The sequence below is a fragment of the Balaenoptera physalus genome (genome assembly GCF_965194825.1).
Source record: "Balaenoptera physalus genome assembly, chromosome: 7".
Lineage (NCBI taxonomy): Eukaryota > Metazoa > Chordata > Mammalia > Artiodactyla > Balaenopteridae > Balaenoptera > Balaenoptera physalus.
The window spans coordinates 112541606-112566720 of NC_138886.1; the positions used below are offsets into that span (position 1 = coordinate 112541606).

The window sequence follows — 25115 nt, forward strand, 5'->3', positions numbered from 1 at the left end:
ATCACTATTGCACGTTTAGGGCTCTTCTCATTCCATTTTGTTTATGTGGAGAGAGAAGATAGAGTAACCAGACTTTCATTTAGTATTTCACCTGTGCCAGCATAAAAAAGAAAATGAGGACAAATTTGAATGAATGGACAAATTTACATGAACTAAATGTAGAGCTAACTGTGATGTGTTTAGATAGGCTTTTTTTTTTTTCTCTTCCAATTGTAGGACGCTGGTCAGAAACATTTTGGAGCCACCATGTGTAGGTCTTGTGGCATGATCTACACTGCTTCCAGCCCCGAGGATGAACTGCAGCATGTTCAGCACCACCACAGATTTCTGGAGGGAATCAAATACGCAGTAAGTAAAAAAAATAGTCGTTTCCATTTGTTCTAAAGAGTGAAGCTGCTTTTACATCTCTTTTGCCTAAATATGGAAAGATCTATGTGTCCAAAAATATTTCATCATCTGCAATTTTGTTGTCCTTAATATTTGAGACTGATGGTATTTAAAAGTTAAGTTTTAATAAAAGTGCCACTTCAAACCTCCTGTCCTAATATAAGAGAAGCTATTGTTCTAGGTTGAGTGAACACCCTGCATCCTTACCTCTAGCTTTCAGAGCTAAGCAGTCAAGATACAAAACTCAAAGACTTGAGGAGTTTCTCCTTTCCTCACTTTAGTTTCTTCTTTATAGATAACCTTAGAAAAACAGCTTTTCTACGACTTCTCCAGACTTTTTCTTTACTGAGAAGAGAGGTCCCACCTCTTCATCAAGCACCCTCCTACTCCAGATACATCCTATTGTTGGCCTTATCTTTATGACTACACCTGCTACTCAAATGCACTCCCTTTTCTCCCTATTTTTATTGCTGTAGTTCATGCCTTCATAATATTTTTAGCCTTATTTATTAAAACTCTGCTTGGTGACTTCCCTGGCAGTCGAGCGGTTAAGACTCTGCGCTGCCAGTGCAGGGGGTGCAGGTTCGATCCCTGGTCAGGGAACTAAGACCCTACTTGCTGCTGGTGCGACCCAAAAAAAAAACCCCTCTGCTTATCCCACCCCTCCCCCACCTTCACACCCCTGATAATTCATTGTTTTTTTCTCTATATTCCTATGAAGGGCTCTTATTTGACTTCAACTTATTTTATAATAGATTGTTTACATGTCTCCTGATAGGGTGTCAACCCCTGGAGAGCAGACACTTTGTTTTAGGCATCTTTTATTTCCCTTACCACATTCCTGTAGTTGGGTTTTATCTTTTTTGTATCATTCATTGTCCATCTTTTTGTTCTCTCCAGACCATATTATTTAATTTTTTTTCCTCTTCAGATTAAACTGTGACTTTTTTTTCCTTTGGCAGGGCTGGAAAAAAGAACGTGTCGTAGCAGAATTTTGGGATGGGAAAATTGTGTTGGTCCTGTCACATGATCCGAGTTATGCTATCAGAAAGGTGTGGAACATTAGTTTTTCTTTTCTTTTTTTAATTGAAATGTAGTTGATTTATAGTGTTACTTTCTCAATCTTCGTTTTCCTCCTACTCTCCCCATTCTCTACCAAGAAATCAACCTATGTTGAACTGTAAAATACCTTTGCTTATAGATAATCCGCTGTACTTTGGTACAGTTATAAGGAAGACTTTCATAGTACGTCATACAAAATTAAACTTACAGTTACAAGACAGAGGAGCGTCAGGTGGAGAGATTAAAGAAGACAGATAAGGCTCTATAGCTTATCTTTTACCTACATCTTCAATTTGTGAGAGAGAAACTAAACTTTTTAATAATGAGAAATTAATGGCTCCAGAGTCTAATTCTTATGTTGGTGTTGCGTTTGTTTCTTGGGCTGGATGTTTAGCCCCAGTGAACAATGAATAAAGCTGAAATAAAATTGTCCTACTCCTTATCCCTCCCAAGGGTCTGAATTTCTGTCTGCTGTAAGCAATCTTTAAGATAGTTTCTTAAAACCCTGTTTCCAAAGTGGTAGAGACACGCATCAATAGTGAAATAATTTTGGGATTGTGTAAATTTAGGAAGTAGAGGTAAAAGAGGCAAAACATGGTAATCATACTTTTTGTGTATATAAATATGTATATTTTCTATTATACTTTTTAAAACAAATTCACATCTTTTGGTTTTTAACATCATTAGGTCGAAGATGTCCAAGAACTTGTCGATTATGAATTGGGCTTCCAGCAAGTTGTTCCCAGATGTCCAAACAAAACCAAAACTTTTCTCTTTATTTCTGATGAAAAGAAAGTAGTTGGGTGTTTAATTGCAGAGCCCATCAAACAGGTATCATATATGTCTAATAAATTGCTGGTATAATTTGTGAGCAAAATAAAGTAGTTGGGAGAAGTCTCAAGCATTTAAGAATGCTACCATTAATGAATTTTTCCTTCTAAAATATCCTTGGCCATATAGATAATTGAAGTCATGTTTTTCTATTATATCTGGTATTTTGCCTTATATAAGCAGGATAAGTCAGTCTTAAGTTCATGTTGTCTTTTATATACCTGGACTATAAAGTATAGTATTTTAAATAAGCTCAGTTATTGAACATGTGGCTTAGTGCAGGTAAATATATTTGGCAACATAGTCCTTACTTGTGCCTTAAACAGAATCTACTTTGGATACTAATTGGCAGTGTTCTGGCAGAGGAGCAAACAATAGCCCATGGGCCAAGTGTGGCCCTCCACCTGTTTTTGTAAAGTTTTATTGACACACAACCATGCTCATTCATTTCCATATTAATCTGTGGTTGCTTTTGTGCTACAAAGGCAGGGTTGAGTCAGTGCAAAAGAGACCACGTGGCCCAAAGAGCCTAAAGTATTTACAATTTGAACCCATACAGAAAAAGGTTACCAACCCTTGTTCTACAATAGAAATATATAGTTTTTGCCTTTCAAGGAGCTTACAGGGTAATCTTTAGCTAGGAAGACTTATAGTTCAAATGTGTTCTTTAAACCTGACTTTATAATGTCCCACACTTATGTCTCCTTCCTTTTAAAAATACTTATCTGTCTCAGTACATCTTGAAACGATGCTCTTAGTCCTTTTTATTTTATTTTATTATTTGAATTTTATTTATTTTTTTTATACAGCAGGTTCTTATTAGTTATCTATTTTATACATACTAGTGTATATACGTCAATCCCAATCTCCCAATTCATTACACCACCAACCTCCCCCCACCCCCGCTTTCCCCCCTTGGTGTCCATACGTTTGTTCTCTACGTCTGTGTCTCTATTTCTGCCTTGCAAACCGGTTCCTCTGTACCATTTTTCTAGATTTCACATGTATGCGTTAATATACGATATTTGTTTTTCTCTTTCTGACTTACTTCACTCTGTATGACAGCCTCTAGGTCCATCCACGTCTCTACAAATGACCCAATTTCGTTCCCTTTTATGGCTGAGTAATATTACATTGTATATATGTACCACATCTTCTTTATCCATTCGTCTGTCGATGGGCATTTAGGTTGCTTCCATGACCTGGCTGTTGTAAATAGTGCTGCAATGGACATTGGGGTGCATGTGTCTTTTTGAATTATGGTTTTCTCTGGGTATATGCCCAGTAGTGGGATTGCTGGGTCATGTGGTAGTTCTATTTTTAGTTTTCTAAGGAACGTCCAATACTGTTCTCCATAGTGGCTGTATCAATTTACATTCCCACCAACAGTGCAAGAGGGTTCCCTTTTCTCCACACCCTTTCCAGCATTTGTTGTTTGTACATTTTCTGATGATGCCCATTCTAACTGGTATGAGGTGATACCTCATTGTAGTTTTGATTTGCATTTCTCTAATAATTAGTGATGTTGAGCAGCTTTTCATGTGCTTCTTGGCCATCTGTATGTCTTCTTTGGAGAAATGTCTATTTAGGTCTTCTGCCCATTTTTTAATTGGGTTGTTTGTTTCTTTAATATTGAGCTGAATGAGCTGTTTATATATTTTGGAGATTAATCCATTGTCTGTTGATTCGTTTGCAAATATTTTCTCCCATTCTGAGGGTTGTCTTTTCGTCTTGTTTATAGTTTCCTTTGCTATGCAAACGCTTTTAAGTTTCATTAGGCCCCATTTGTTTATTTTTGTTTTTACTTCCATTACTCTAGGAGGTGGGTCAAAAAAGATCTTGCTGTGATTTATGTCAAAGAGTGTTCTTCCTATGTTTTCCTGTAAGAGTTTTATAGTGTCCAGTCTTACATTTAGGTCTTTAATCCATTTTGAGTTTATTTTTGTATATGGTGTTAGGGAATGTTCTAATTACATTCTTTTACATGTAGCTGTCCGGTTTTCCCAGCACCACTTATTGAAGAGACTGTCTTTTCTCCATTGTATATGCTTGCCTCTCCTCCTGGTCAAAGATTAGTTGACCATAGGTGCGTGGGTTTATCTCTGGGCTTTCTATCCTGTTTCATTGATCTGTATTTCTGTTTTTGTGCCAGTACCATATTGTCTTCATTACTGTAGCTTTGTATCTTACTCCTTTTTATACATGCCTTCCCTTTTTTCCCCTCATTTCTACCATCTTTCTTATTTTCCTTTTTTCTGCTTTTCATCTCATATATATATATATGCACACACCCACACACCCACACATATACATATATAGTCTCTTGTGTGTTTATCAGACAGTAGAGAGAGAAGAGCAGTTGGTTTGTACTATGGGCTGTAAAAGTGATCAACTTGGCCGTTTCTTTCTTTGATCTTTTTCTTTTTTTTAATAAATTTATTTAATTATTTTTGGCTGTGTTAGGTCTTCATTGCTGTGTGTGGGCTTTTCTCTGGTTGCGGCGAGTGGAGACTACTCTTCGTTGCGGTGTGCAGGCTTCTCATTGTGTTGGCTTGTCTTGTTGCAGAGCATGGGCTCTAGACGCACAGGCTTCAGTAGTCGTGGCTGGCGGGCTCTAGAGCGCAGGCTCAGTAGTTGTGGCGCACGGGCGTAGTTGCCCCGCAGCATGTGGGATCTTCCCAGACCAGGGCTTGAACTCATGTCCTCTGCATTGGCAGGCAGATTCTTAACCACCACGCCACCAGGGAAGCCCACAATCTACATTTACCGGGATGTAATCCCATCATAAGTTGAGGAAGATCTGTATAGCCAGCTAACTCATACATATACTCTTCTATTCATTCTCATTTCAGAAGCAGAGTTTTCTCAGTGGGAGTTAAAACTTAATATCCACCTATCAGAACAGCTACAATAGAAAATAGTGACAATAGCAAATGCTGGTGTGGATGCAGGGAAACTAGGTTTCTCATACATTGTTGGAGGGAATGTAAAATGTTACAGCCACTCTGGAAAAAGTTTGGCAGTTTCTTAAAAAACTAATCATACATTTACCATATGACCCAGCAATCATACTCTTGGGCATTTATCCTGGAAATGAAAACTTATGTCTACACAAAAACCCACACCTGAATGTTTATAGCAGCTTTATTTGTAATAGCCAAAACCTGGAAACAAGCAAAGTGTCCTTCAGTAGGTGAGTGATTAAAGAAACTGGTACATCCATACAATGGAATATTACTTAGCGATAAAAAGGAACAAACTGTGGATATATGCAACAACTTGGACAGGTGTCAAGAGCATTGTGCTGAGTGAAAAAGAGCCATTCTCCAGAAATAGAGACACAGACGTAGAGAACAAACGTATGGACACCAAGTGGGGAAAGTGGCGGGTAGGATGAATTGGGAGATTGGGATTGACATATATACACTAATATGTATAAAATAGATAACTAATAAGAACCTGCTGTATAAAAAAATAAATAAAATTCAAAAAAAAAGCCATTCTCAAAGGGTCACATTCCGTATGAGTCCATTTGTATGATATCCTCAGAATATCAGAATTTTAGAGATAGAGAACAGATTGTGGTTGCCAGGGTTTAGGGATGGTGGGGGGCAGGGAAATGGGTGTGATTATAAGGAGGTAACAAGAGGAAGAGCTTCGTGATGATGCAGTAGCTCTGTATTTTGATTGTGGTGATGGTTAAATCAGTGTTCAGGTATGTTGAATGGTCATGGAACTATACACACACATTGTACCCATGTTAATTTCTTGCTTTTGGTGTTGTACTATAGTTATGGAAGATGTAACTATTGGGGGAAATTAGGTGAAGGATACATGTCCTCTTTGTACTATTTGTCAACTTCCTCTGAATCTATAATTATTCAAAATAAGAAGTTTAAAGAAAAATTTAAATACCAAATTTCATAGTTTATATGCAAAAACCTTCTTTAGTGTTATTAGTTTTTTAGAATATCAAATGTACATTTTAGGATGGAGAGAATGGGAGAAGTTTATGTACTTTATTAGAAGTAAGAGGCTTTTATAATTTTTTTAAATCAACACTAAGTTTCACAATGGTATAATACACTAGGATGTGGGACTATCTCAACACCACTAGTAATTTTTAAGTGCTGTGTGACTATAAATGGGCAAGAATTCAAGAAAGAGCAAAGAATTTTAACATTTTTGTGAAGGTAGGATAAGGTTAATTTTAGATACTTAAATTTTGTTTAAAGAATGGTTTTTAAAAAGAAATGTGAACTCAGCTGTATTGTTAGCTCTAGATGCTTCCGTGTATCATTGCAGGCCTTCCGTGTCCTGTCTGAACCAACTGGTCCAGAATCCCCAAGCTCTAAAGAATGTCATAGGGCTTGGCAATGTTCAGATGTACCAGAACCTGCAATCTGTGGGATAAGTAGAATCTGGGTCTTCAGACTGAAGAGAAGAAAGCGCATTGCAAGACGACTGGTAGATACTCTCAGGTAAGAAATAAAATAAAATGGATTAGACCCAGATTAGCTTTCCCAGAACCTTTCCCGGCTCATGAGCCAAAGGGAATGATGTTGGTAAGACACTCCTATATAAATACTACCAAAGTCAGGCTAAGGCAATGCTGGCACTGAAAAAAAAAAAAAAGAACTAGATATACTCAGTTTCGGGCACAACATTCCAAGTCTGAAACATTCTAGCCCAGTGCTTTTCAAACTACCTGTGGTCAAAGACTGGATTTTGTTACAGACCAACACATTAACAAAATAAAGATAAATTGCTAGGAAACAAACAAATGGAAAAATGGAAGCCCAAATTTTTATTAGATTCAACAGATGTAAAATTACATTTAAATAAATCTATAAAAACAAAATATAAGTTTAAAAAAAAGAATTTTAGGGACTTCCCTGGTGGTCCAGTGGTAAAGAATCTGCCTTCCAATGCAGGGGACGTGGGTTTGATCCCTGGTCAGGGAACTAAGATCCCACATGCCATGGGGCAACTAAGCCTGTGCGCCACAACTATTGAGCTCACGCGCCTCAACTAGAGAACCCGCGTGCTGCAAACTACAGAGCCCATGTGCTCTGGAGCCCACGCGCCACAACTAGAGAGAGAAAACCTGCACACTACAACTAGAGAGAGAAAACCCACGCACCTCAATGAAGAGCCCACATGCTGCAACTAAGACCCAATGGCAGCCTAAATAAATAAATAAATAAATATTTTTTAAAAAAAGAATTTTAGAAATTGTACATAAAAAATAAATATTTTTTAAAAAAAAGAATTTTAGAAATTGTACATGTTTATTGACCGTGTGTGACTAGGTGATTAATAAAGACTTGCTGTAACTCACAAGTGTAACTAAATGTAAAAGTAAATTAGCAAGACAGCCCACAGAATGAGAGAAAATATTTGCAAATCATTTATCTAATAAGAGTCTAGTATATCCAACGTATATAAAAGAACCCTTACAACACACAAAAAGACAACCCAATTTAAAAACAGGCAAAGGATTTCAATGTATTCTATTTTCTTCCAAAGCAGAAATACAAATGGCTGATAAGCATGTGAAGCTATGCTCAACATCCTTAGCTATAAAGGAAATCACAAATCAAAACCATCATGAGATACTACTTCACAGCCACTCGGATGACTAAACGAAAACAAAGGGAAAATAGCAAGTGTTGGTGAGGATGTGGAGGAAACTAATCCTTGTATGCTGCTGGTAGGAATGTAACACGCTACAGCTGCTGTGGAATCTAGTCTGGCAGTTTGTCAGGAAATTAAACTGTTACCCTATGACCCAGCAATTCTGCTCCTACAAGTATACTCAAGAGAAATGGAAGCATCTGGCCACGCAAAAACTTATACATGAAGGTTCATAGCAGCATTATTCATAATAGCCAAAAAAAATGTAAACAACCAAATTCATGACTAATGGATAAACACAGTGTGGTATATCCATACAATACTACAATAGGATATTCAGCCACGAAAAGGAATGAAGTTCTGATACACGCTACTACATGGATGAACCTTGAAAATATTATGCTAACTAAAAAAAGCCACCCACAAAATACCCCATATTATCATATGATTCTGTTTATAGAAAACATCCAGAATAGGCAGATCCATGGATAGAAAGTAGACTAGCAGTTTCCAGGGACTGAGGGAAGGGTGAATGGAGAGTGACTGCTAATGGCTACGGGGTTTCTTTGGGTGATGAAATGTTCTTGAATTTTGTGCAATTTTTGAATATACTAAAACCACTGAACTGTGTATTTCTAAATGGTGAGTCTTTGGTATATGAATTCTCCATTTTAAAGCTACAGTATGCACACTCTGTACTAACACTGTATGTTGGTACTCAGTTAATAATGGGACAAATGAGTTTGCTTCTTTCTTGCTTGTTAATTACCTAATCTAGGTTAGATAGATGAGTTTCACAACACTTACTCTCTCAACCTCTGTCTTTAAGATAACAGATTACAAACCAATGACTCCACTTTGACAAAACCAAGGACCACACTTTGAGTAGCACTATTCTAGCCTTTGGGTTCCATACACTTTTTAAGAAAGAACACCAAGACCACAGCAGGGCTGCAGCCCTAGGCCTCAATCCTAGTCCCCCAGCATACCTTACAAAGGGGAGCAGTGAGAGAAGTTGGTGTCTGTAAAGATTTTATTTCATAGTTAATTGTGAAATGCCTCTATTTTCTATATTTTATGTTGAGATACATAAATTTGGTATGGAGAATACCAGTATATAACCTGGTATGTATTTCTTAATAACAAGGATATTCTCTTATATAAGGACAGATCAGATATCAAATTTGGGGTATTTAATATCCCAATATAATGCTATGCTATCTAATGTATAGTCGATATGTCAATTTTGTCCTTTGTCTCAAATGCCCTTCATAGCATTTTTTTTCCTGTTCGGGATTACATATTGCATTTAGTCATAATATCTCTTTAGTATTCATCTTCCTTAACCTGGAACAGTTTCTTAGCCTTTCTTTGTATTTCATGACTGAAGAATTCGAAGAGTACAGGCCAGTTATTTCATAGACTACCCCTCAGTTTTGTTGAATTCTTTCAGCTATTTCATTTTCTTTTAATCATAGTTGAGCTGGATCAAGGAGAGTTGTAGTCAAAATGCAGATTAGTTTTTGTCTTCTTAAAGCTCTGAGTGCGTGATGTAGTTGAAAAGAATATAGTTATTGGTTAAAATAATTATTTTTTTGTTGTTATAACTATCTGTGGCTTTTAATTAGCAATAGTATCTCATATTCGTGATAGCACGGATCACCTAGAGTCAACCGGATGGTTTGTGTGTCTCCCTTTGCCTCTCAGCAGAACTTTTTCTGGGCCTTAGTGTTCTCATCTGTGAAATGATATCATTAGACTTCCACCTGTAAAATACAAGGCATGGAGTCATTTTACCACTTAATAAAATAATGTTGGTTTTAATCAAGAATACGTAAAGAGATTGAAATTTTTTAATTGGATTGCTTTAAAATATTGATATAATTGTGCTTACGTTTAATCAAAATTTTAAGTAGTTTCCATTGTTAAATTATCTTTTTCTCTTTTTTAGGAATTGCTTCATGTTTGGCTGTTTCCTCAGCACGAATGAAATAGCATTTTCTGACCCAACACCAGATGGCAAGTTATTTGCAACCAAGTACTGCAACACCCCTAATTTCCTTGTATACAATTTTAATACTTAAAGCCAATTTCAACTATAGAACAGTTACTATATGGATGAGTTCAGACAGCCCATTATCATAAAATACAAACTATTTAACAAATATCAAAATAAAAATACTAAGACACACACACATATGCAGAAACCTGCCTCAGTTTTGTTCCTTATGAATTGAAAAGTCAGGGGTAAATTCATTGAAAATTATCTAGGGATACAAAGAAAGGAAAAGTCTTTGGATGATGTATACTGACTAGCACTCTGAATCCTTAATTATGAAACTTAGTAGCTATAGCTGGAAAATACTTGCCTTCTATGTAAGAACATTGGCAAAGCAAGGTGGTTTTCCACAGAAATGTGACCACTTATCATTTATAAAGCACACTTTGGGGCCAGAATTATCTCGTGCCTGATCAGAAGCAAAGAGGAAAATTTAAAGACAAGCAAATAATTTCCATCCCCATTTTTTAAAAGGTAATTCCTGAATTCGTACACAAAATTCTCACTTTATAGGCAGTTGGCTGTAGCAACTCAGTTTGAGTATATTTAAAGTATTTTGAGTTTCTAATTTGTACCAGGGAAAGATGATAAAGCATAAGATTTCCATATCCTTTTGTATAGAACAGAATTCTAGAGCTTAATATTTTTATCTTTTTAAAAATCATTAGTCAAAACACACTTGTCATCAGATTTAATTAAACTTAGTAATTGCACTATTGTCATTTCATTAATTTTTGGTGTTTGAAAATGCTAATTGTGTTACTTTTCTTTAGTGAACTTACTGCTGGTGATTGATGTCTAACAAAATGGATACCCAGTTGGATTAGATGATTCATATGATTACATTTTAAATGTATACTAACAGAACCAAGGTTAGTAAATAAATATATCTAGGCTGATGGGCCACAGAACATGATGACATTATGTAAATACACCTAAATAGGCACACATTTTTCTGGTATAATTCTTGGATACTTACTTTGAAAAGCAAAGAATTATTCAGGTTTTTTTTTTTTTATTCTAAAAAACTCATGTCATAACTTCTCTCTGGCAATAAGACTCTAGGGAAGTAGTGTCCAGGTTGTAACTCTATGTAGAATCTGTTCCTCTACATTCTTTTATTTGCCTTTAATGGTTCAAAAATTTAAAAGCCTGGGTTCCACAAAGACTGTGGAAGTGTTAAAATGTGTGTAATTTTACAAACATTTTAATGCTATTTTCTGCACTGCTGTGTTAAAAATTGTCTTAAATATTTTATTTTAAAAAATTTTATTAACATTATTTTGCTCAATGCCTTTATGATGAATCAATTAAAGTTCTTTTCAATATTCTCTTATTCAGTTGAATGTACTGATTTTCATTTTAAATTTTTACAGTTTGTGGTTATAAAAATAGTACATGCTCTTTATGAAAAACAATCATTGAAAACTATATCCACACAAAAACCTGCACACGGATATTTATAGCAGCTGTTGACATAAAACAAATAGACTGCCAGTTATTTCTCCATCAAAAATGGGTTTATTTGAGATTAGCAAAGAATTACAATTCAGGGTCTGTAACCAAGTTGACCATGTTCAAGTCCTCAGCAAAAAATGGAGGGAACTCTTTTACAGAGAGGAAGAGGAAGTTGAGAGGGCAATAGTAAACCAAGAGTCCAGCACTTATCATTGGCTGAGCTCTAGCCAGGCAAGAAAAGGTCGGCTTCCTCTTGTGCTCTGCTATCTTCATAGGGCAAGAGCTCCCTCTTCTGGCCTCCCAACTTTATTTTTTTATAATTTTATTTTGATTAGAGGTCTGTTTCTAAAATATAATTTCTATTTATTTTTGCCACACAAAAGTATCGCTGGTCTCTGCAATATGAAAAAAATTCTAAAATAATCTACATGTTGACCATTTCTCATTACTTTTTTTTAAACCTTTTTTTTCCATTTTATTTATTTTACTTAAGTATAGTTGATTTACAGTGTTTCAGGTATATAGCAAAGTGATTCAGTTTATACATATATATATATATATATTTAGTCACATATTCTTTTTCAGGTTTTTTTCCATTATAGACTATTACAAGATATTGAATATAGTTCCCTGCGCTATTCATTAGGTCCTTGTTGTTTATTTTATATATAGGAATATGTATCTGTTAATCCCACATTTCTAATTTATCCCCCCACCTTTCCCCTTTGGTAGCTATAAATTTGTATTCTGTGTAAGTCTGTTTCTGTTTTGTAACAATTTGTTCATTTGTATCATTTTTTAGATTCCACATATAAATGATATGATATTTGTCATTGTCTGACTTACTTCACTTAGTATGATAATCTCTAGGTCCATCCATGTTGCTGCAAATGGGATTACTTCATTCTTTTTTTTATGGCTGAGATGTACCACATCTTCTTTATCCATTCATCTGCTGATGGACATTTAGGTTGCTTCCATGTCTTGGCTATTGTAAGTAGTACTGCAATGAACATTAGGGTGCATGCATCTTTTTGAATTAGAGTTTTTGTCTTTTCCGGATATATGCCCAGGCATGCGACTGCTGGGTCATGTGGTAAATCTACTTTCAGTTTTTTAAGGATGCGCCACACTGTTCTCCATAGTGGCTGCGCCAATTTACATCCCCACCTACAGTGCAGAAGGGTTCCCTTTCCTCCACACCCTCTCCAGCATTTATTGTTCGTAGACTTTTTGATGATGGCCGCTCTGAACGGTGAGGTAATATCTCATTGTAGTTCTGATTTGCATTTCTCTGATAATCAGCAATGTTGAGCATCTTTTCACGTGCCTGTTGGCCATCAGTGAAGAAACCATCAATGAAAAAAACTGGAACCTACCAGAAAAGATCTAAAACTAAAGACATAAAGAAGGAACCACAACAAGTTGGGTAGGAGGGGCAGACTCACAGTACAATCAAACCCCATACCCCGTGGGTGGGCGACGCACAAGATGGAGAAGAATAATATAGCAAGGTCTTCCCACAGACGTGGCAGTTTTGAGCCCCACGTCAAGCTCCCCAGCCCAGGGATCCGGCACTGGGAAGACAAGCCTCCAGAGCAGGTGGCTTTGAAGGCCAGCAGGGCTTAACTGCAGGAGCCCTATGGGACTGGGGGAAATAGAGGCTTCACGCTTAAAGGGTGCAAACAAAATCTCAGGCACACCGGGACCGGGGTAAAAGCAGTAATTTGATAGGAGCCTGGGCCAGACCTACCTGCTGGTCTCGGAGAGTCTCCTGGGTGGGGGCAGAGGCGGCTGCAGCTCATGCTGGGGACATAGACACTGGTGGCAGACATATGGGGGAACAGCCAACCTTGGGGACACACGTGGTGGCTGCCATATTGACTCACTAGCAACAAGACCTGACCCCGCACAACGGCCTGCGGGCTCCAGTGCTGGGAGCCTCAGGCCAAACTATCTGGGGGGAGTCACAGCCCCAGCGTCGGCACACAGGATGCCTAAGGACTAACGAGCTCACAGCCTCCCGCGGACGGCTCCCCCCCAGACACACAGCCCCAGCGTCGGCACACAGGCTGCCTAAGGACTAACGAGCACACAGCCTCCTGCAGGCAGCTCCCCCGAGACAGGTCCCAGCTCACAACACCCAGCTTCAGCCACCGGCGGGCAGGCACCGGCCCCTCCCACCAGGAAGCCTGTACAAGCCGCTAGATAAGCCTCACCAACTGGTCTGTGGCCATCATCAAAGAGTACCAACAATAAATGCTGGAGAGGGTGTGGAGAAAAGGGAACCCTCCTACACTGCTGGCGGGAATGTAAGTTAGTACAGCCACTCTGGAAAGCTGTATGGAGGTTCCTTAAAAAACTAAAAACAGAGGTACCAAATAATCCTGCAATCCCATTCCTGGGCATATATGCGGAGAAAACTAATTCAAAAAGACACATGCACCCCAATATTCATTGCAGCACTCTCTACAATAGCCAAGAGATGGAAGCAACTTAATGTCCATCGACAGATGAATGGATAAAGATGTGGTGTGTATATATACAATGGAATATTACTCAGCCATAAAAGAAAGAAATAATGTCATTTTCAGCAACATGGATGGACCTAGTGATTATCGTACTAAGTGAAGTAAGTCAGAGGAAAACAAGTAAGTCAGACAGAGGAAGACAAGTACCATATGATATCACTTACATGTGGAATCTAAAATACGATACAAATGAACTTATTTACAAAACAGAAATAGACTCACAGACATAGAAAACAAACTTACGGTTACCAAAGGGGAAAGGGGTGGGGATGGGGATAAATGAGGCGTTGGGATTAGCATATACACACTACTATATATAGAATAGATAACCAAGGACCTACTGTATAGCACAGGGAACTATAATCAATATTTGTAAAAAATAAATCTGAATAAAGTATGGACTTGTTAATAGTAATATATCAATATTGTTTAGTAATTGTGATAAATATACCAATGTTAAGATTTTGACAATAGGGGAAACTAGGTGTGGGGTTTATAGGAATTGTCTTTGCAACTTTTCTGTAAATCTAAGACTTCTTTAAAAGTTTATTTTTAAAAATGTACAGTTCAATGAGTTATCACAAACACCTTCATAACTACTACCCAGATAAGAAATTTTTCACAAGGAATCTCAGATTGAACTTTTTAAAAAAGTTCTCAAGGCCAACAAAGCCACACCAAGGGTGTGTCATAGATTCTGTCTGTGAGACCTATAGATTTGGGCGATAGAGATTTGGGCAAATTTCTCTCTTCTCGAGATCCCCCCAAATTTCTCGAGATTCCTGCATCCATTAGGAGGTGGTCTTCCTTATTTACCAGATAAAGCTGCTGAAAACCTAACAGTTTCCAAATTCTGAAGGGATCAGGTAGAGAGAAAAGGTTAAAAATTCCAAATCTACCAACAGAAGTGTAATTTAAAGGCTTCCGTATATCTGGAAAACACAGATTAAAAACCAGTAATATTTCAGATAAAAACCAAAAATTATAACCATACTCATAAGTTCACTCAGTCCTATGTGACTTCCTTGATCTTAATCTTCTGTTAACAGTTTTATGAAGCCATCAGGTTTTCCAGTAGAATTATTTAATTTCTTACCCAGTTCAGCAGTATGATCTGAAAGTTATCAGAAACCTGTACTTGTCAAAAAGTCCTTTCTATGAATCTTCTTGAAGATGAAGCATTTTTGCAAAAACACTGGAGTAAAATAACTGTCTATAAATGACAAAAAACTTTCATTGAAAAGTCAAGGTTAAAGACCTGATTACAATGCAGCTGACAAATAAACTGGGGTACCTCTGTGACATACAACAATTTAAGATAATAACTAGAATTATGACTGATATCACTTACCAGGACATACCAGAAGTTTAGGAGTACCATATTAATTTCTAGAATATCTGTATTAATAACATTTACCCATACAATACAACCTAAGAAGTTTTATCACCACTCATTTGACAACACTTAATGTAACATACCAAATAAGCCTAATTTGTTTATTCCTCTCCCTGAGATGGAGAGAAAAATACTTTTAGGTGTTCCCGGGACCCTTTGGAAAACCTCAAAGTTAGCTAGAGTTCAAACGAACTTCGTTTAGAATTTATCTTTGGGAATTTTGTCAAAAATACCAAAAAGCTTCAAAACACCTGGCCAAATAGGATCATACATCACTGTGAAACAATACCCATTCACAGCCAAAACCCAGATTGGGATTTGAACCCACGGTCTTTTAACTGAGATCACACATCTGGTCTCAGGACTTAATGAAGCTCAGGTTCTTGATGTCTCATCGCAGAAAGAATTCAGTGAGAGACACAGTGATAGGTAAGAAGTGGATTTATTTAGAGAGAAACACTCCACAGACAGAGTGTGGGCCATCTCAGAAGGCAAGAGCAACCCCAGGGTATGGGGTTGTCAGTTTTTATAGGGGTGGGTAATTTCATAGGCTAATGAGTGGGAGGAGTATTTCAGCTATTTGGGGGAAGGGGTGGGAATTTCCAGGAATTGGACCACGGCTCACTTCTTGACCTTTATGGTCAGCCTTGGAACTGTCATGGCACCTGTGGGTGTGTCATTTAGCTTGCTGATGTGTTACAATGAGCATATACTGAGGCTCAAGGTCTAGTGGAAGTCGACTCTGCCATCTTGGACCTATGTGGTTATAATCAGTTTATGTCGTGTCCTCAAGCTATGTCATTCTTTTAAAGGTTGTGCCCTGCCCTCTTCCCTCCTGTTTCACTTCCATAACTTTCTGCATCCATATTACTCTGTCCTTCACTTTCTTTTTCATTCAGAAACAGCCAGCTCTAGGACCAAAACCATCCTTTTTTCCTTTAACAAAATGCATCTCCATTCCTCATACCTTCTTTTACTGAAAACATGCTTCCCATCTTCCTTGCATACTGAAATATTTCCCTTATAAATCGTAACCTTAAAACCTTAATCTATAGCGAAAACCAAGAAGTAAGTAAGTGTGAACTGTTTGTCATACCAGCACTTCCTGATTGGAAAACTTATGCAAGATATGTGTTAAACAAACCCAAACATCTTTAGTTTCCCTCTCATAAGAAGACAAAAGTAGGTAATCTTAGACCTGCCCAGCAGTTAATGTTCCAGTATTTTATCCTATTTGAAATGACCCAGAGAGTGAATGAATTCTCATAGTTTAACTTAGTTTAGTTTCAAATAACCAAAATCTGGATATACTATCCTTAAAGGAGATATTCCCAAAACACAATTATTCCTAAAGAGTTTACCTAAAAGCTCTTATCTCATTTACCTTATTTTATTTACTTAAAAATTTCATCATTGGGATTTCCCTGGTGGCCACAGTGGTTAAGAATCCGCCTGCCAATGCAGGGGACACGAGTTCGAGCCCTGGTCCGGGAGGATCCCACATGCCATGGAGCAACTGGGCCCTTGAGCCACAATTACTGAGCCTGCGCTCTAGAGCCCGCGAGCCACAACTACCGAGCCCACATGCCTAGAGCCCGTGCTCCGCAACAAGATAAAGCCACCAGAATGAGAAGCTCGCACACCGCAGCGAAGAGTGGTCCCTGCTTGCCGCAACTAGAGAAAGCCCACATGCAGTGGCGAAGACCCAATGCAGCCAAACATAAATAAATAAAATAAATACGTTTAAAAAAAATTCATCATATTGTTATTTTTCTTGTTGACAAACTTTGTAACAGGAATACGGTCTTGATTTCTAGTCAACCTAGGTACAAATAAAAGTGTTATACTTAATGTTGATGACTTGAAAGACATGTCTATATTAATGAAACTGAAACCCTGCAGGATCCTGTGGGGCCTTCCCAGGTACAAATCCTTTCCATGACCCCTGTTTCTTGTTTGTAGGAAATAGGCTTCATTCAGCCTCTGTGACCTTCCTTGAGTTCCAAAGGGCAGATTCAAATAGTTGCTTATGAGAAAAGGGAGGGAATGCAGAAACAGAGGAGCAGTCAAGAAACAATAGTGCAGGGTCCTGGCTTCTACTCAAGGAATATACGTAATAATATACCTTTGAGTTCTTCTGTAAGAACTAAGGCACCACCCAGGTAGAGGATGGTAACTTCAGGCTGAACACAAGATTCCTGGAACACTGCCCTGTTACCTCACCACCAACCAATCAGAAGAGTCTGCACAAAGTGGATGATGATGAAGATTCTGACCCCTTCCCCAAATGATTCCCCCTTTAAAAACTTTCATGGTGGAGCAGTCTTAGAAGTTGGTTTTTGGACAGGAGTCCACCTTCTCCCCAGGTTGCTGCCTCCTGAATAAAGCAACCTTTCTTTTCCACCCAACCCTTGTCTCTCGAGTATTGGTTTTTGAGCACAAACAGCCAAACTGAGTTGGGCAACAAAACCAACAAGCTTAAGCTAGCTTCAATACCAGATATCGATTCAGTACTATTTCCCAGATCACGTGACCCTGAAATTCATTCTGGCCAGTTTCTTTTATATTTCTGAGTATATAAGTGCTTAATTTCCTTTAAGCCAATTAAATAGAGTTCTCTTACAAATTAATTTTGGCAATACCACACATCTACAACACACATATACAGATATGCACAAACAAACACACAGACCTCATAGTTGCCATTCCAAAATTTCAGCCAGGAGTCAGGTGCAACAATATAAAACCCATCAGTTACAAAAGAGGCAGGTTTCAAATTGGTGGGTTTCTGGCTGATGGAACAAACCAAGGTCACCTGTCTAGATGGCTAAACACTTTTACTAATATTTATGGAGACGATACAAGATTTCTATTTGTCCTTGACTATTGAAGTCCCAAGTTACCTATCTCTCTTTCCTGAACTTTGCATTTTGAAAAGATGGCGGACATAAGGGTTCCTGGAGAAAACCAGGTAGAATATTTGCATCTCAAAGATATAGGAGGAGAAAGGCAAGTTCCTCCTTGGATGACTTTGTTCCCTTAAGGCCAGAAAAAAAATTTTTTTTTCAATACTTACAAGCCTCTTAAGATAAATAGGGGAGATTTGGGGAGTGGTAAAAAGATTTACCACTTTTAGATTATTTCTGGAGCCACACCTCTGGTCCTGTAAAGACTAGATTTGTAAAACAAGTACAGTTGCTTTTAATTCCTCAAAGAACTGAGTGGCCACCTCAGTGATAGCAAAGGACTGACATACCCATTCACCTATGTTGGGATGTTTTACTTTCCCTCATTTAGCTTAGGGGAGAAGCACCTGCACCCCCCAAAATAAAATTCCTGTCAGGCTCTGAACATCAGCTATGGTCAGTTTAGTCAGACCTGTGGCCTCCTATTTTGGTAATCCATTTACAAACAGTTGAGGATCCTCCCTGGGTTTAAGAAATTCTTTAACTATGGCCCTCAGTTCAGCTTTCTATCTGAAGAGACTGCCTACAGCCTCAGGTGGTCCGATTTTTTTTTTTTTTACATATACATTCTTTTTCCTATTCTTTTCCATTAGGGTTTACCAGGTGGTCCCATTTCTAAAGGTAACCATTTAATACTGTCTTCAGAGTGGAAAGGCAATTCAGACAGATTTCTAGGATGAGTACTCAAAGAAGGATAGAAAGGAGCAATAAAGTTTTACGTACCTTTTTTTTTGCCCCCCCGACCGCACTGCGCAGCATGTGGGATCTTAGTTCCCAGACCAGGAATCGAACCTGTGCCCCTGCAGTGGAAGCATGGAGTCTTTTTTTAAAAATAAATTTATTATTTATTTTTGGCTGCGTTGGGTCTTCATTGCTGCACACAGGCTTTCTCTAGTTGCAGTGAATGGGGGCTACTCTTCGTTGTGGTGCGCAGACTTCTCATTGCGGTGGCTTCTCTTGTTGCAGAGCATGGGCTCTAGGCGTGTGGGCTTCAGGAGTTGTGGCACACGGGCCTCAGTAGTTGTCTCACGGGCTCTAGAGCGCAGGCTCAGTAGTTGTGGCACACGGGCTTAGTTGCTCCGCAGCATGTGGGATCTTCCCGGACCAGGGCTCAAACCCGTGTCCCCTGCATTGGCAGGTGGATTCTTAACCACTGAGCCACCAGGGAAGTCCCTTAGGTACCTTTTATATCATTAATCTTTCATCAGCCTTATACAACGAATCTTTCAATGAGGACATTTTGGAATTTTGAAGCCTTTGGGGACTTCCACATACCAATTAAAATAGTTTAAAATAATTGAAGTCGTTTAAGATGAGAGCTCTCTAAAATTTTAACAATTTAGAAGTTTCTCCAATTCAAAAGATCCAAGGAGCTAGCCTAACAAATTTTTCCCTGCTAATCTAATTTTAGAAAAGAGAAAAACACTTACCACTGTTGTTTCCAGTAGACCCTGCAGGCACAGATCCAGAAGACTGCTGGCTTTAACTGTGCACTCAAAATTGTTTTGGAGTGCCAGCAGAACCCCAACTTGGCCATTTCAGGGCCCAATTTCCTTTAGCTCCCATTTGAGCACTTGCAAGCATACATAAACCCAGCTGGTATTCCCATAGGTGGCTGTTTGCATGGGACCTGTTTGGCCATTGAGGCACAATTCCCACTATTAATTTGGTAGCCTAATTCAGATATGAGATATGAGATATAATTTGAACAACTTTCTGAGGACACTGTGCTTCTGAGTCTAGCGCCCCAGGGAGTTACCCTTGGGTCAGTTTGACTTCTTTTATGTGGCTTGGTTTCTCCCTGTGACAGTCTAAAACCGCCATGTGTGCTCAGAGCACTAGATTGTCATCCTCTGTCACGTCCCCCGGATGAGCAGTATTTATTTAATGGTTGTAGTGGGTCTTCCTTATTCTTCAGATTTGACTAATTCAGTCTCTCATTTCACTAGCAAAAGTTTTGTTCAGACCATATATCAACTCATTTTTTTCGATTTAAGTCAAATTTAACAAAAACCCAGCCACCTATGTTTCCCTGGGCCTCTTGCCCAGAGCCTCTGCGTCCTGCCTAGGAAATGCACTGGTGCCCCGTAAGGCCCAAGGCTTAAGTGAAACAGCTCAAATAAAATTTTCAGGATCCTCACTCAAACAATAAAATCCAGATATCAGGAGAACTCACTGGAACACCTGAGGAGTACCGAGAAGTCTGTGGGGCTCAATGGGCCCATGCTGGTACCGAACGCTGGTACTGGGTAGACTCCAGGTGCCCTCTGATGGGTATCTCTGATATCCTGCCAGCTATGCCAGGCATGAAGACAAAGTTAATCAGCCGATCTAAGAAAGAAATGGAAAACTTTACTGGACGCAAATTGAGGATTATAACCCCGGGAACAGCATCTCAGAGAGCTCCAAGAACTGTACCATCTGTTACAAGTCAAAACACAGTTGTAAAAGTTTTTTCAGACAGAGGTCTCTACATTAAATATTATTGACAGTTTACAAAATCCAGATCTAAGTGTCCTCGTGGCCCCTTACAACATCAGGAAGGAATGTTATCTTTTAAGGAGTTGTCTTGTTGATGCTGGGAGAATATTGCTCTTTATGGTTGAGCAGGTATTTCTGCTGATGGGGGAGGTTTGGTCGATGCGTAATGCAGGTACACAGTGCGCAGTGGAGGGGACAGAGGAGGCCAAAGGGCAGAGGACATTTTTTTATGTTTAAATTTTTGTCTTGCCATAAAATATGAATTTTATTTCACATCTCTAAGGGCACGATTCCCATTCATGAGGGTCACCCTCATGGCCTAATCACCTTCCAAAGGCCCCACTTCCAGATACCATCACAGTGGGGACTAGGCTTCAATATATGACTTTCAGTGGAACACAAACTTTCAATCCTTAGCTACTATAAAATCATGTTTACTATATAGCTTCCTTGCTAGATATGGACACCCTTTCTTACATTAAGGAAGTTCCTCTCTAGTCCCAGTTTTCTAAGATGCTTTTAAACATCTTGAAGAGATATTGGATTCTATCAACATTTTTATTCCATCTTTTGATTTTTCTTGTGTTAATATGGGGATTACATTGTTCTTTAAATGTTAAATCAACCTAGCCTTCCTGAAATAGACCCAACTTGGTCTTGATGAAGTTTTCCCTTTTTATGTTACTGGTTTTGGTTTACTAATATTTTGTTTGCGAATTTTCGTGTGTTCATGAATGAGGCTGGATATCTACAGGATCTGCAGTGATGTTTCCTTTTTAATTTATGACATGTCTTTTTTGCTCTCTATATAAGTCTTGCTAGGGCTTATCAATTTTATTTATATTTTCAAAGACCCAACTTTTGGCATTGTTGATCCTACTATATGTTTGTTTTCTATTTTCAATGATAGGTTTTGTTTTAAAATTTTTGCTCATTTCTTTCCATTGGAAGGGAGCCTTACTTTGTTTTTCCTAGATTCTTAGCTGATTTTTCAGCCTTTCTTCCCTAATATAGCATTTAAGGCTATAAATCTCTCTAAGGACAACTTCAGCTGCATGCCACAAGTTTTTATATATAGTATTTTTGTTATTTAAAAGTCAGCTCTAATTTTATTTTAATCAACAAATTGTAGATTAAGTAGGTACCATGAGGCATGAAAGAACAGTCCTCTACATTTCTTAAGCAAGTGCTTATTATCTCCGTTTTATAGAGGTACAAACAGGTTCCTGGAGGCCTTTGTCTGGGAGGTGAGAAAGCTTCTTCAGAGAAGTCTGTTTTGATTTGCCAATTATAATTAATTCAGCAAAAAGATTAGTACTGCTATATCCTCAACCCAGTCACACGTAAATTTTTCCTGAGAATGAAGCAAATGACCAAAAAAAGAAGGTAACTTAAGAAGAGACTTCAAGAGCAAGTTCCAGAACAAGAATTGTAAACGTTTTCTTGCCATTGGTAGTAAAATCTCTGCAACCTTGTGCTGAGGGTCTCAAGGCCCTATCCAGACTCAGAGGGAAAAGCAGGCTGGGATCACTTGGTAGCGTCTGCCACAGACAAGTGCTATGAATTTGCACCCCCAGTCCTCGGGTGTTAGTTTGTTTCCATTTAGATATTCCAACTATAGGAACCGGAAACAATTATTCAAGGAAAAGTATTTGTTTATGTATTAAAAAGAACGTTGCAGGTCATGAGAACAGGCTAAGAGAGAGCAACTCCTTTGTCAGCTTGGCAGACCTAGTGAGAAGCAACACAACATATAAGTTAGTCAGGATAACTGATGTCAGGATGCAAAAGTGTACGTAAGTAAAATTTTTCCATAAATCAGTCGGTTTTCCATTTACTTTCTTGGCATTTTAATGTTATTTTGATAGAAGATAAGCCATTAATGATCTGTATAGTACTGCTTGGTACAATCTCATACTAAAAGGAACCCTCCATTGAATTCCAGAATTGTTTAAATCTCAGAGAGCAGTGGTTCTTAATCTAAGATCCCCCATGTGACAGTAATTTTTAGTCTACGCATACCACCTAGATTCACAAGCACAATTCAATAACTGAAAAATCTCAGGGAGCTGTGGCTCACAGATAGAAACTAACGATTCAAATCACCCTTATTTTACAGATTAACAAAATAAGGCCAAGAAAGAGAAAGAAGCCTACTCACTTTCACTCAGTAAGTTTAATGACAACATTCAAATCAAAGGAGTACCAAATAAGATAATAAAGCTTCTGGTAACTAAAGTGTCCTTTACTCTATATTGTTCTATTAGAGTTTTATTATTTTTACACCAATACTGTGATATGCTTAAGTACAGACTAGTAAATAAAAAAAATTTTAAAGATATCAATACAGAAAATACATTTAATAAATTAAAGCAAAACCCAAAGATATGGCTGGAGCCAAGAGAGCAAGAAAAGCCTCAACCAAAAATGTTTAGAAATATCCAAGGAGCTACTCTTTTGAGCCATATCCCAGGTCTCTGGTCTCAGTGACCTTATTTAATAAGCACATCAGCCAAGAAAGGCCAGCAAAAGGTTTAATGTTTTAAAAGATAAGCAAATGTAGACCTATTTTGTAATACACAAAGTGCTAATTTCAATAGATCCACTAAAATAGAGAATATCTGAGAAAGATCATTAAGAAAAGTAACAGTCACTCAATCCAAATTAATGTTAGAGTTTACAGCAATTTATTTTAAATCTGTATAAACAAGTTCAAATACTTGAGTAGCTAGTTTCTTAAACTTTATAGAAAACCTACAATCTCAAATGCTTATTAGCATAAGCATACACAAAATACCTTTATAATAGAAATAGTCGTTCAAATGTTAAAAAGGTGCTATCTATGGTCCTAAAATGGCCACTTCTGAAAAGTCTAATAATTATGGGCCATCGTAATAACTATATAAATGTATTATGGTAAACAGAACAGCTATACACACAAGCTACACTTGAAGCTCCGGCAGTCATGAGCATGAGGTGGTCACAGGACATCCATTTCCAAAGCGTCAACGACGCGCGCAGCAGAAGGGCGCTCTTCCGGGTCTTCGTTGGTGCACACAGAGAAGAGCTCGATCACTGTCTGGTACGATTCGCCCAGTTCTGCCATGTTCACAGGGGGCCTCGTTCCCAAGGCCGCATAGTATGCTTCATCATCAAAGTCACTTTCATCAAAAGTTTTATCTGCTCGTGAAGGAGTTGGAGATTGAAACAAAATCACTTTAAATCATGGAAAAGCTTAGCGACTGCTCAAATTCACTCTCCTGAAATAAGAATTCATCATCCAATATGCTTTTCGTTGTACACAGGCAGTCTCTTCAATTGTCCTGCCATGGTGTAGATTAGCTACTGTCAGGGAATTTTTTTTTTTTTTTGGCCACACACGTGGCATGTGGGATCTTAGTTCCCCGACCAGGAATCTAACCTGTGCCCCCTGCAGTGGAAGCACGGAGTCTTAACCACTGGACCTCCAGGGAGGTCCCTGTCAGGGATTTAAAGGTTATTGACCCCAACCCTCTTACTGTTGTAACTTTCCAATCATTTTCTCAGGCAAGGGGAGTTTTTAAGGTAACTTTTTGCTCCTCTGGATTTTCTCAATTTACCTCCCTATTCTCATTTACTCTACGTCTCATTTGTATGAGATTAAACCAGGATGGTACCAAATTAATCATCAGTATTAATATAACCTACATCTTGTGCCACTAAATCAAACTAATTGCTCTTTTAAATTTTAACTTAATAGAGAAAATATAATTTTATAAGCTATTCTTTAGTTCAAACTGAAGAGATTGGGATTTATGTTAAAAATATGCAGTTATACCTTCATCATCATCATCATCTGGAAGACTAATGTGTGGAATAGATAAAGTCATCATTTCCCACAGAGTAAGGCCAAAGGCAAATATGTCTGCCTTGTCAGTAATAATACCATTCTCCTCCAGAGCTTCCTTAGGTTTCCAGGGCTCAGTGCCAATATAACAGGCCTCAGGGTCAGTCACTGAAACAAGTAAAATACAGGCAAGATGGTCATAAGGGCAAGCACCAGAAACCACTAAGAAAGGCAAACAACCCAAAGAACAATGAGCAAGTTAGTTAACAGGTTTTTTAAGGTTAATAAATATAGCCAGTAAACACGAAAAATACACTTAATCTTGTAAAAAGAGTCTTTCCCTCTCAGATTGCTAAATATTCAAAAAGCTAGTCAGTTGGCAAGGGTGTAGAGAAACAGGAATTCTCTTAGAAAGGGGTAGGAACATAGATTGTGGATGTCTGGAGTACAGACTCTGGAGCCAGATTGCCTTGCCCGGGTT

General features: G+C 38.2%; 2 protein-coding genes across 3 annotated transcripts in view; one reads left to right on the forward strand and one right to left on the reverse strand.

Moving 5' to 3' along the window:
• The window catches only part of ESCO2 (establishment of sister chromatid cohesion N-acetyltransferase 2), a 30082-nt gene extending 16910 nt beyond the window's left edge, over positions 1–13172 (forward strand). Inside the window, exons 7-11 of one of the 2 annotated variants that reach the window (XM_082468913.1) lie at positions 217–348; positions 1350–1439; positions 2137–2280; positions 6586–6761; positions 9869–13171. In XM_082468913.1, coding sequence (XP_082325039.1) covers positions 217–348; positions 1350–1439; positions 2137–2280; positions 6586–6761; positions 9869–10001 — 675 coding nt within the window. In that variant the 3' untranslated portion in view covers positions 10002–13171. Of the gene's footprint in view, positions 1–216; positions 349–1349; positions 1440–2136; positions 2281–6585; positions 6762–9868 lie in introns of both variants that reach the window. The other variant, XM_082468914.1, reaches the window with a different exon arrangement.
• A 5896-nt stretch (positions 13173–19068) lies between these two features.
• PBK (PDZ binding kinase) overlaps positions 19069–25115 on the reverse strand; it is a 34045-nt gene continuing 27998 nt past the window's right edge. The window contains exons 7-8 of the mRNA XM_082469017.1: positions 24626–24802; positions 19069–23988 (exon numbers count right to left, since the gene is read on the reverse strand). Of these exons, the coding sequence (XP_082325143.1) occupies positions 23789–23988; positions 24626–24802 (377 nt within the window). The 3' untranslated portion in view covers positions 19069–23788. The remainder of the gene's footprint in view (positions 23989–24625; positions 24803–25115) is intronic.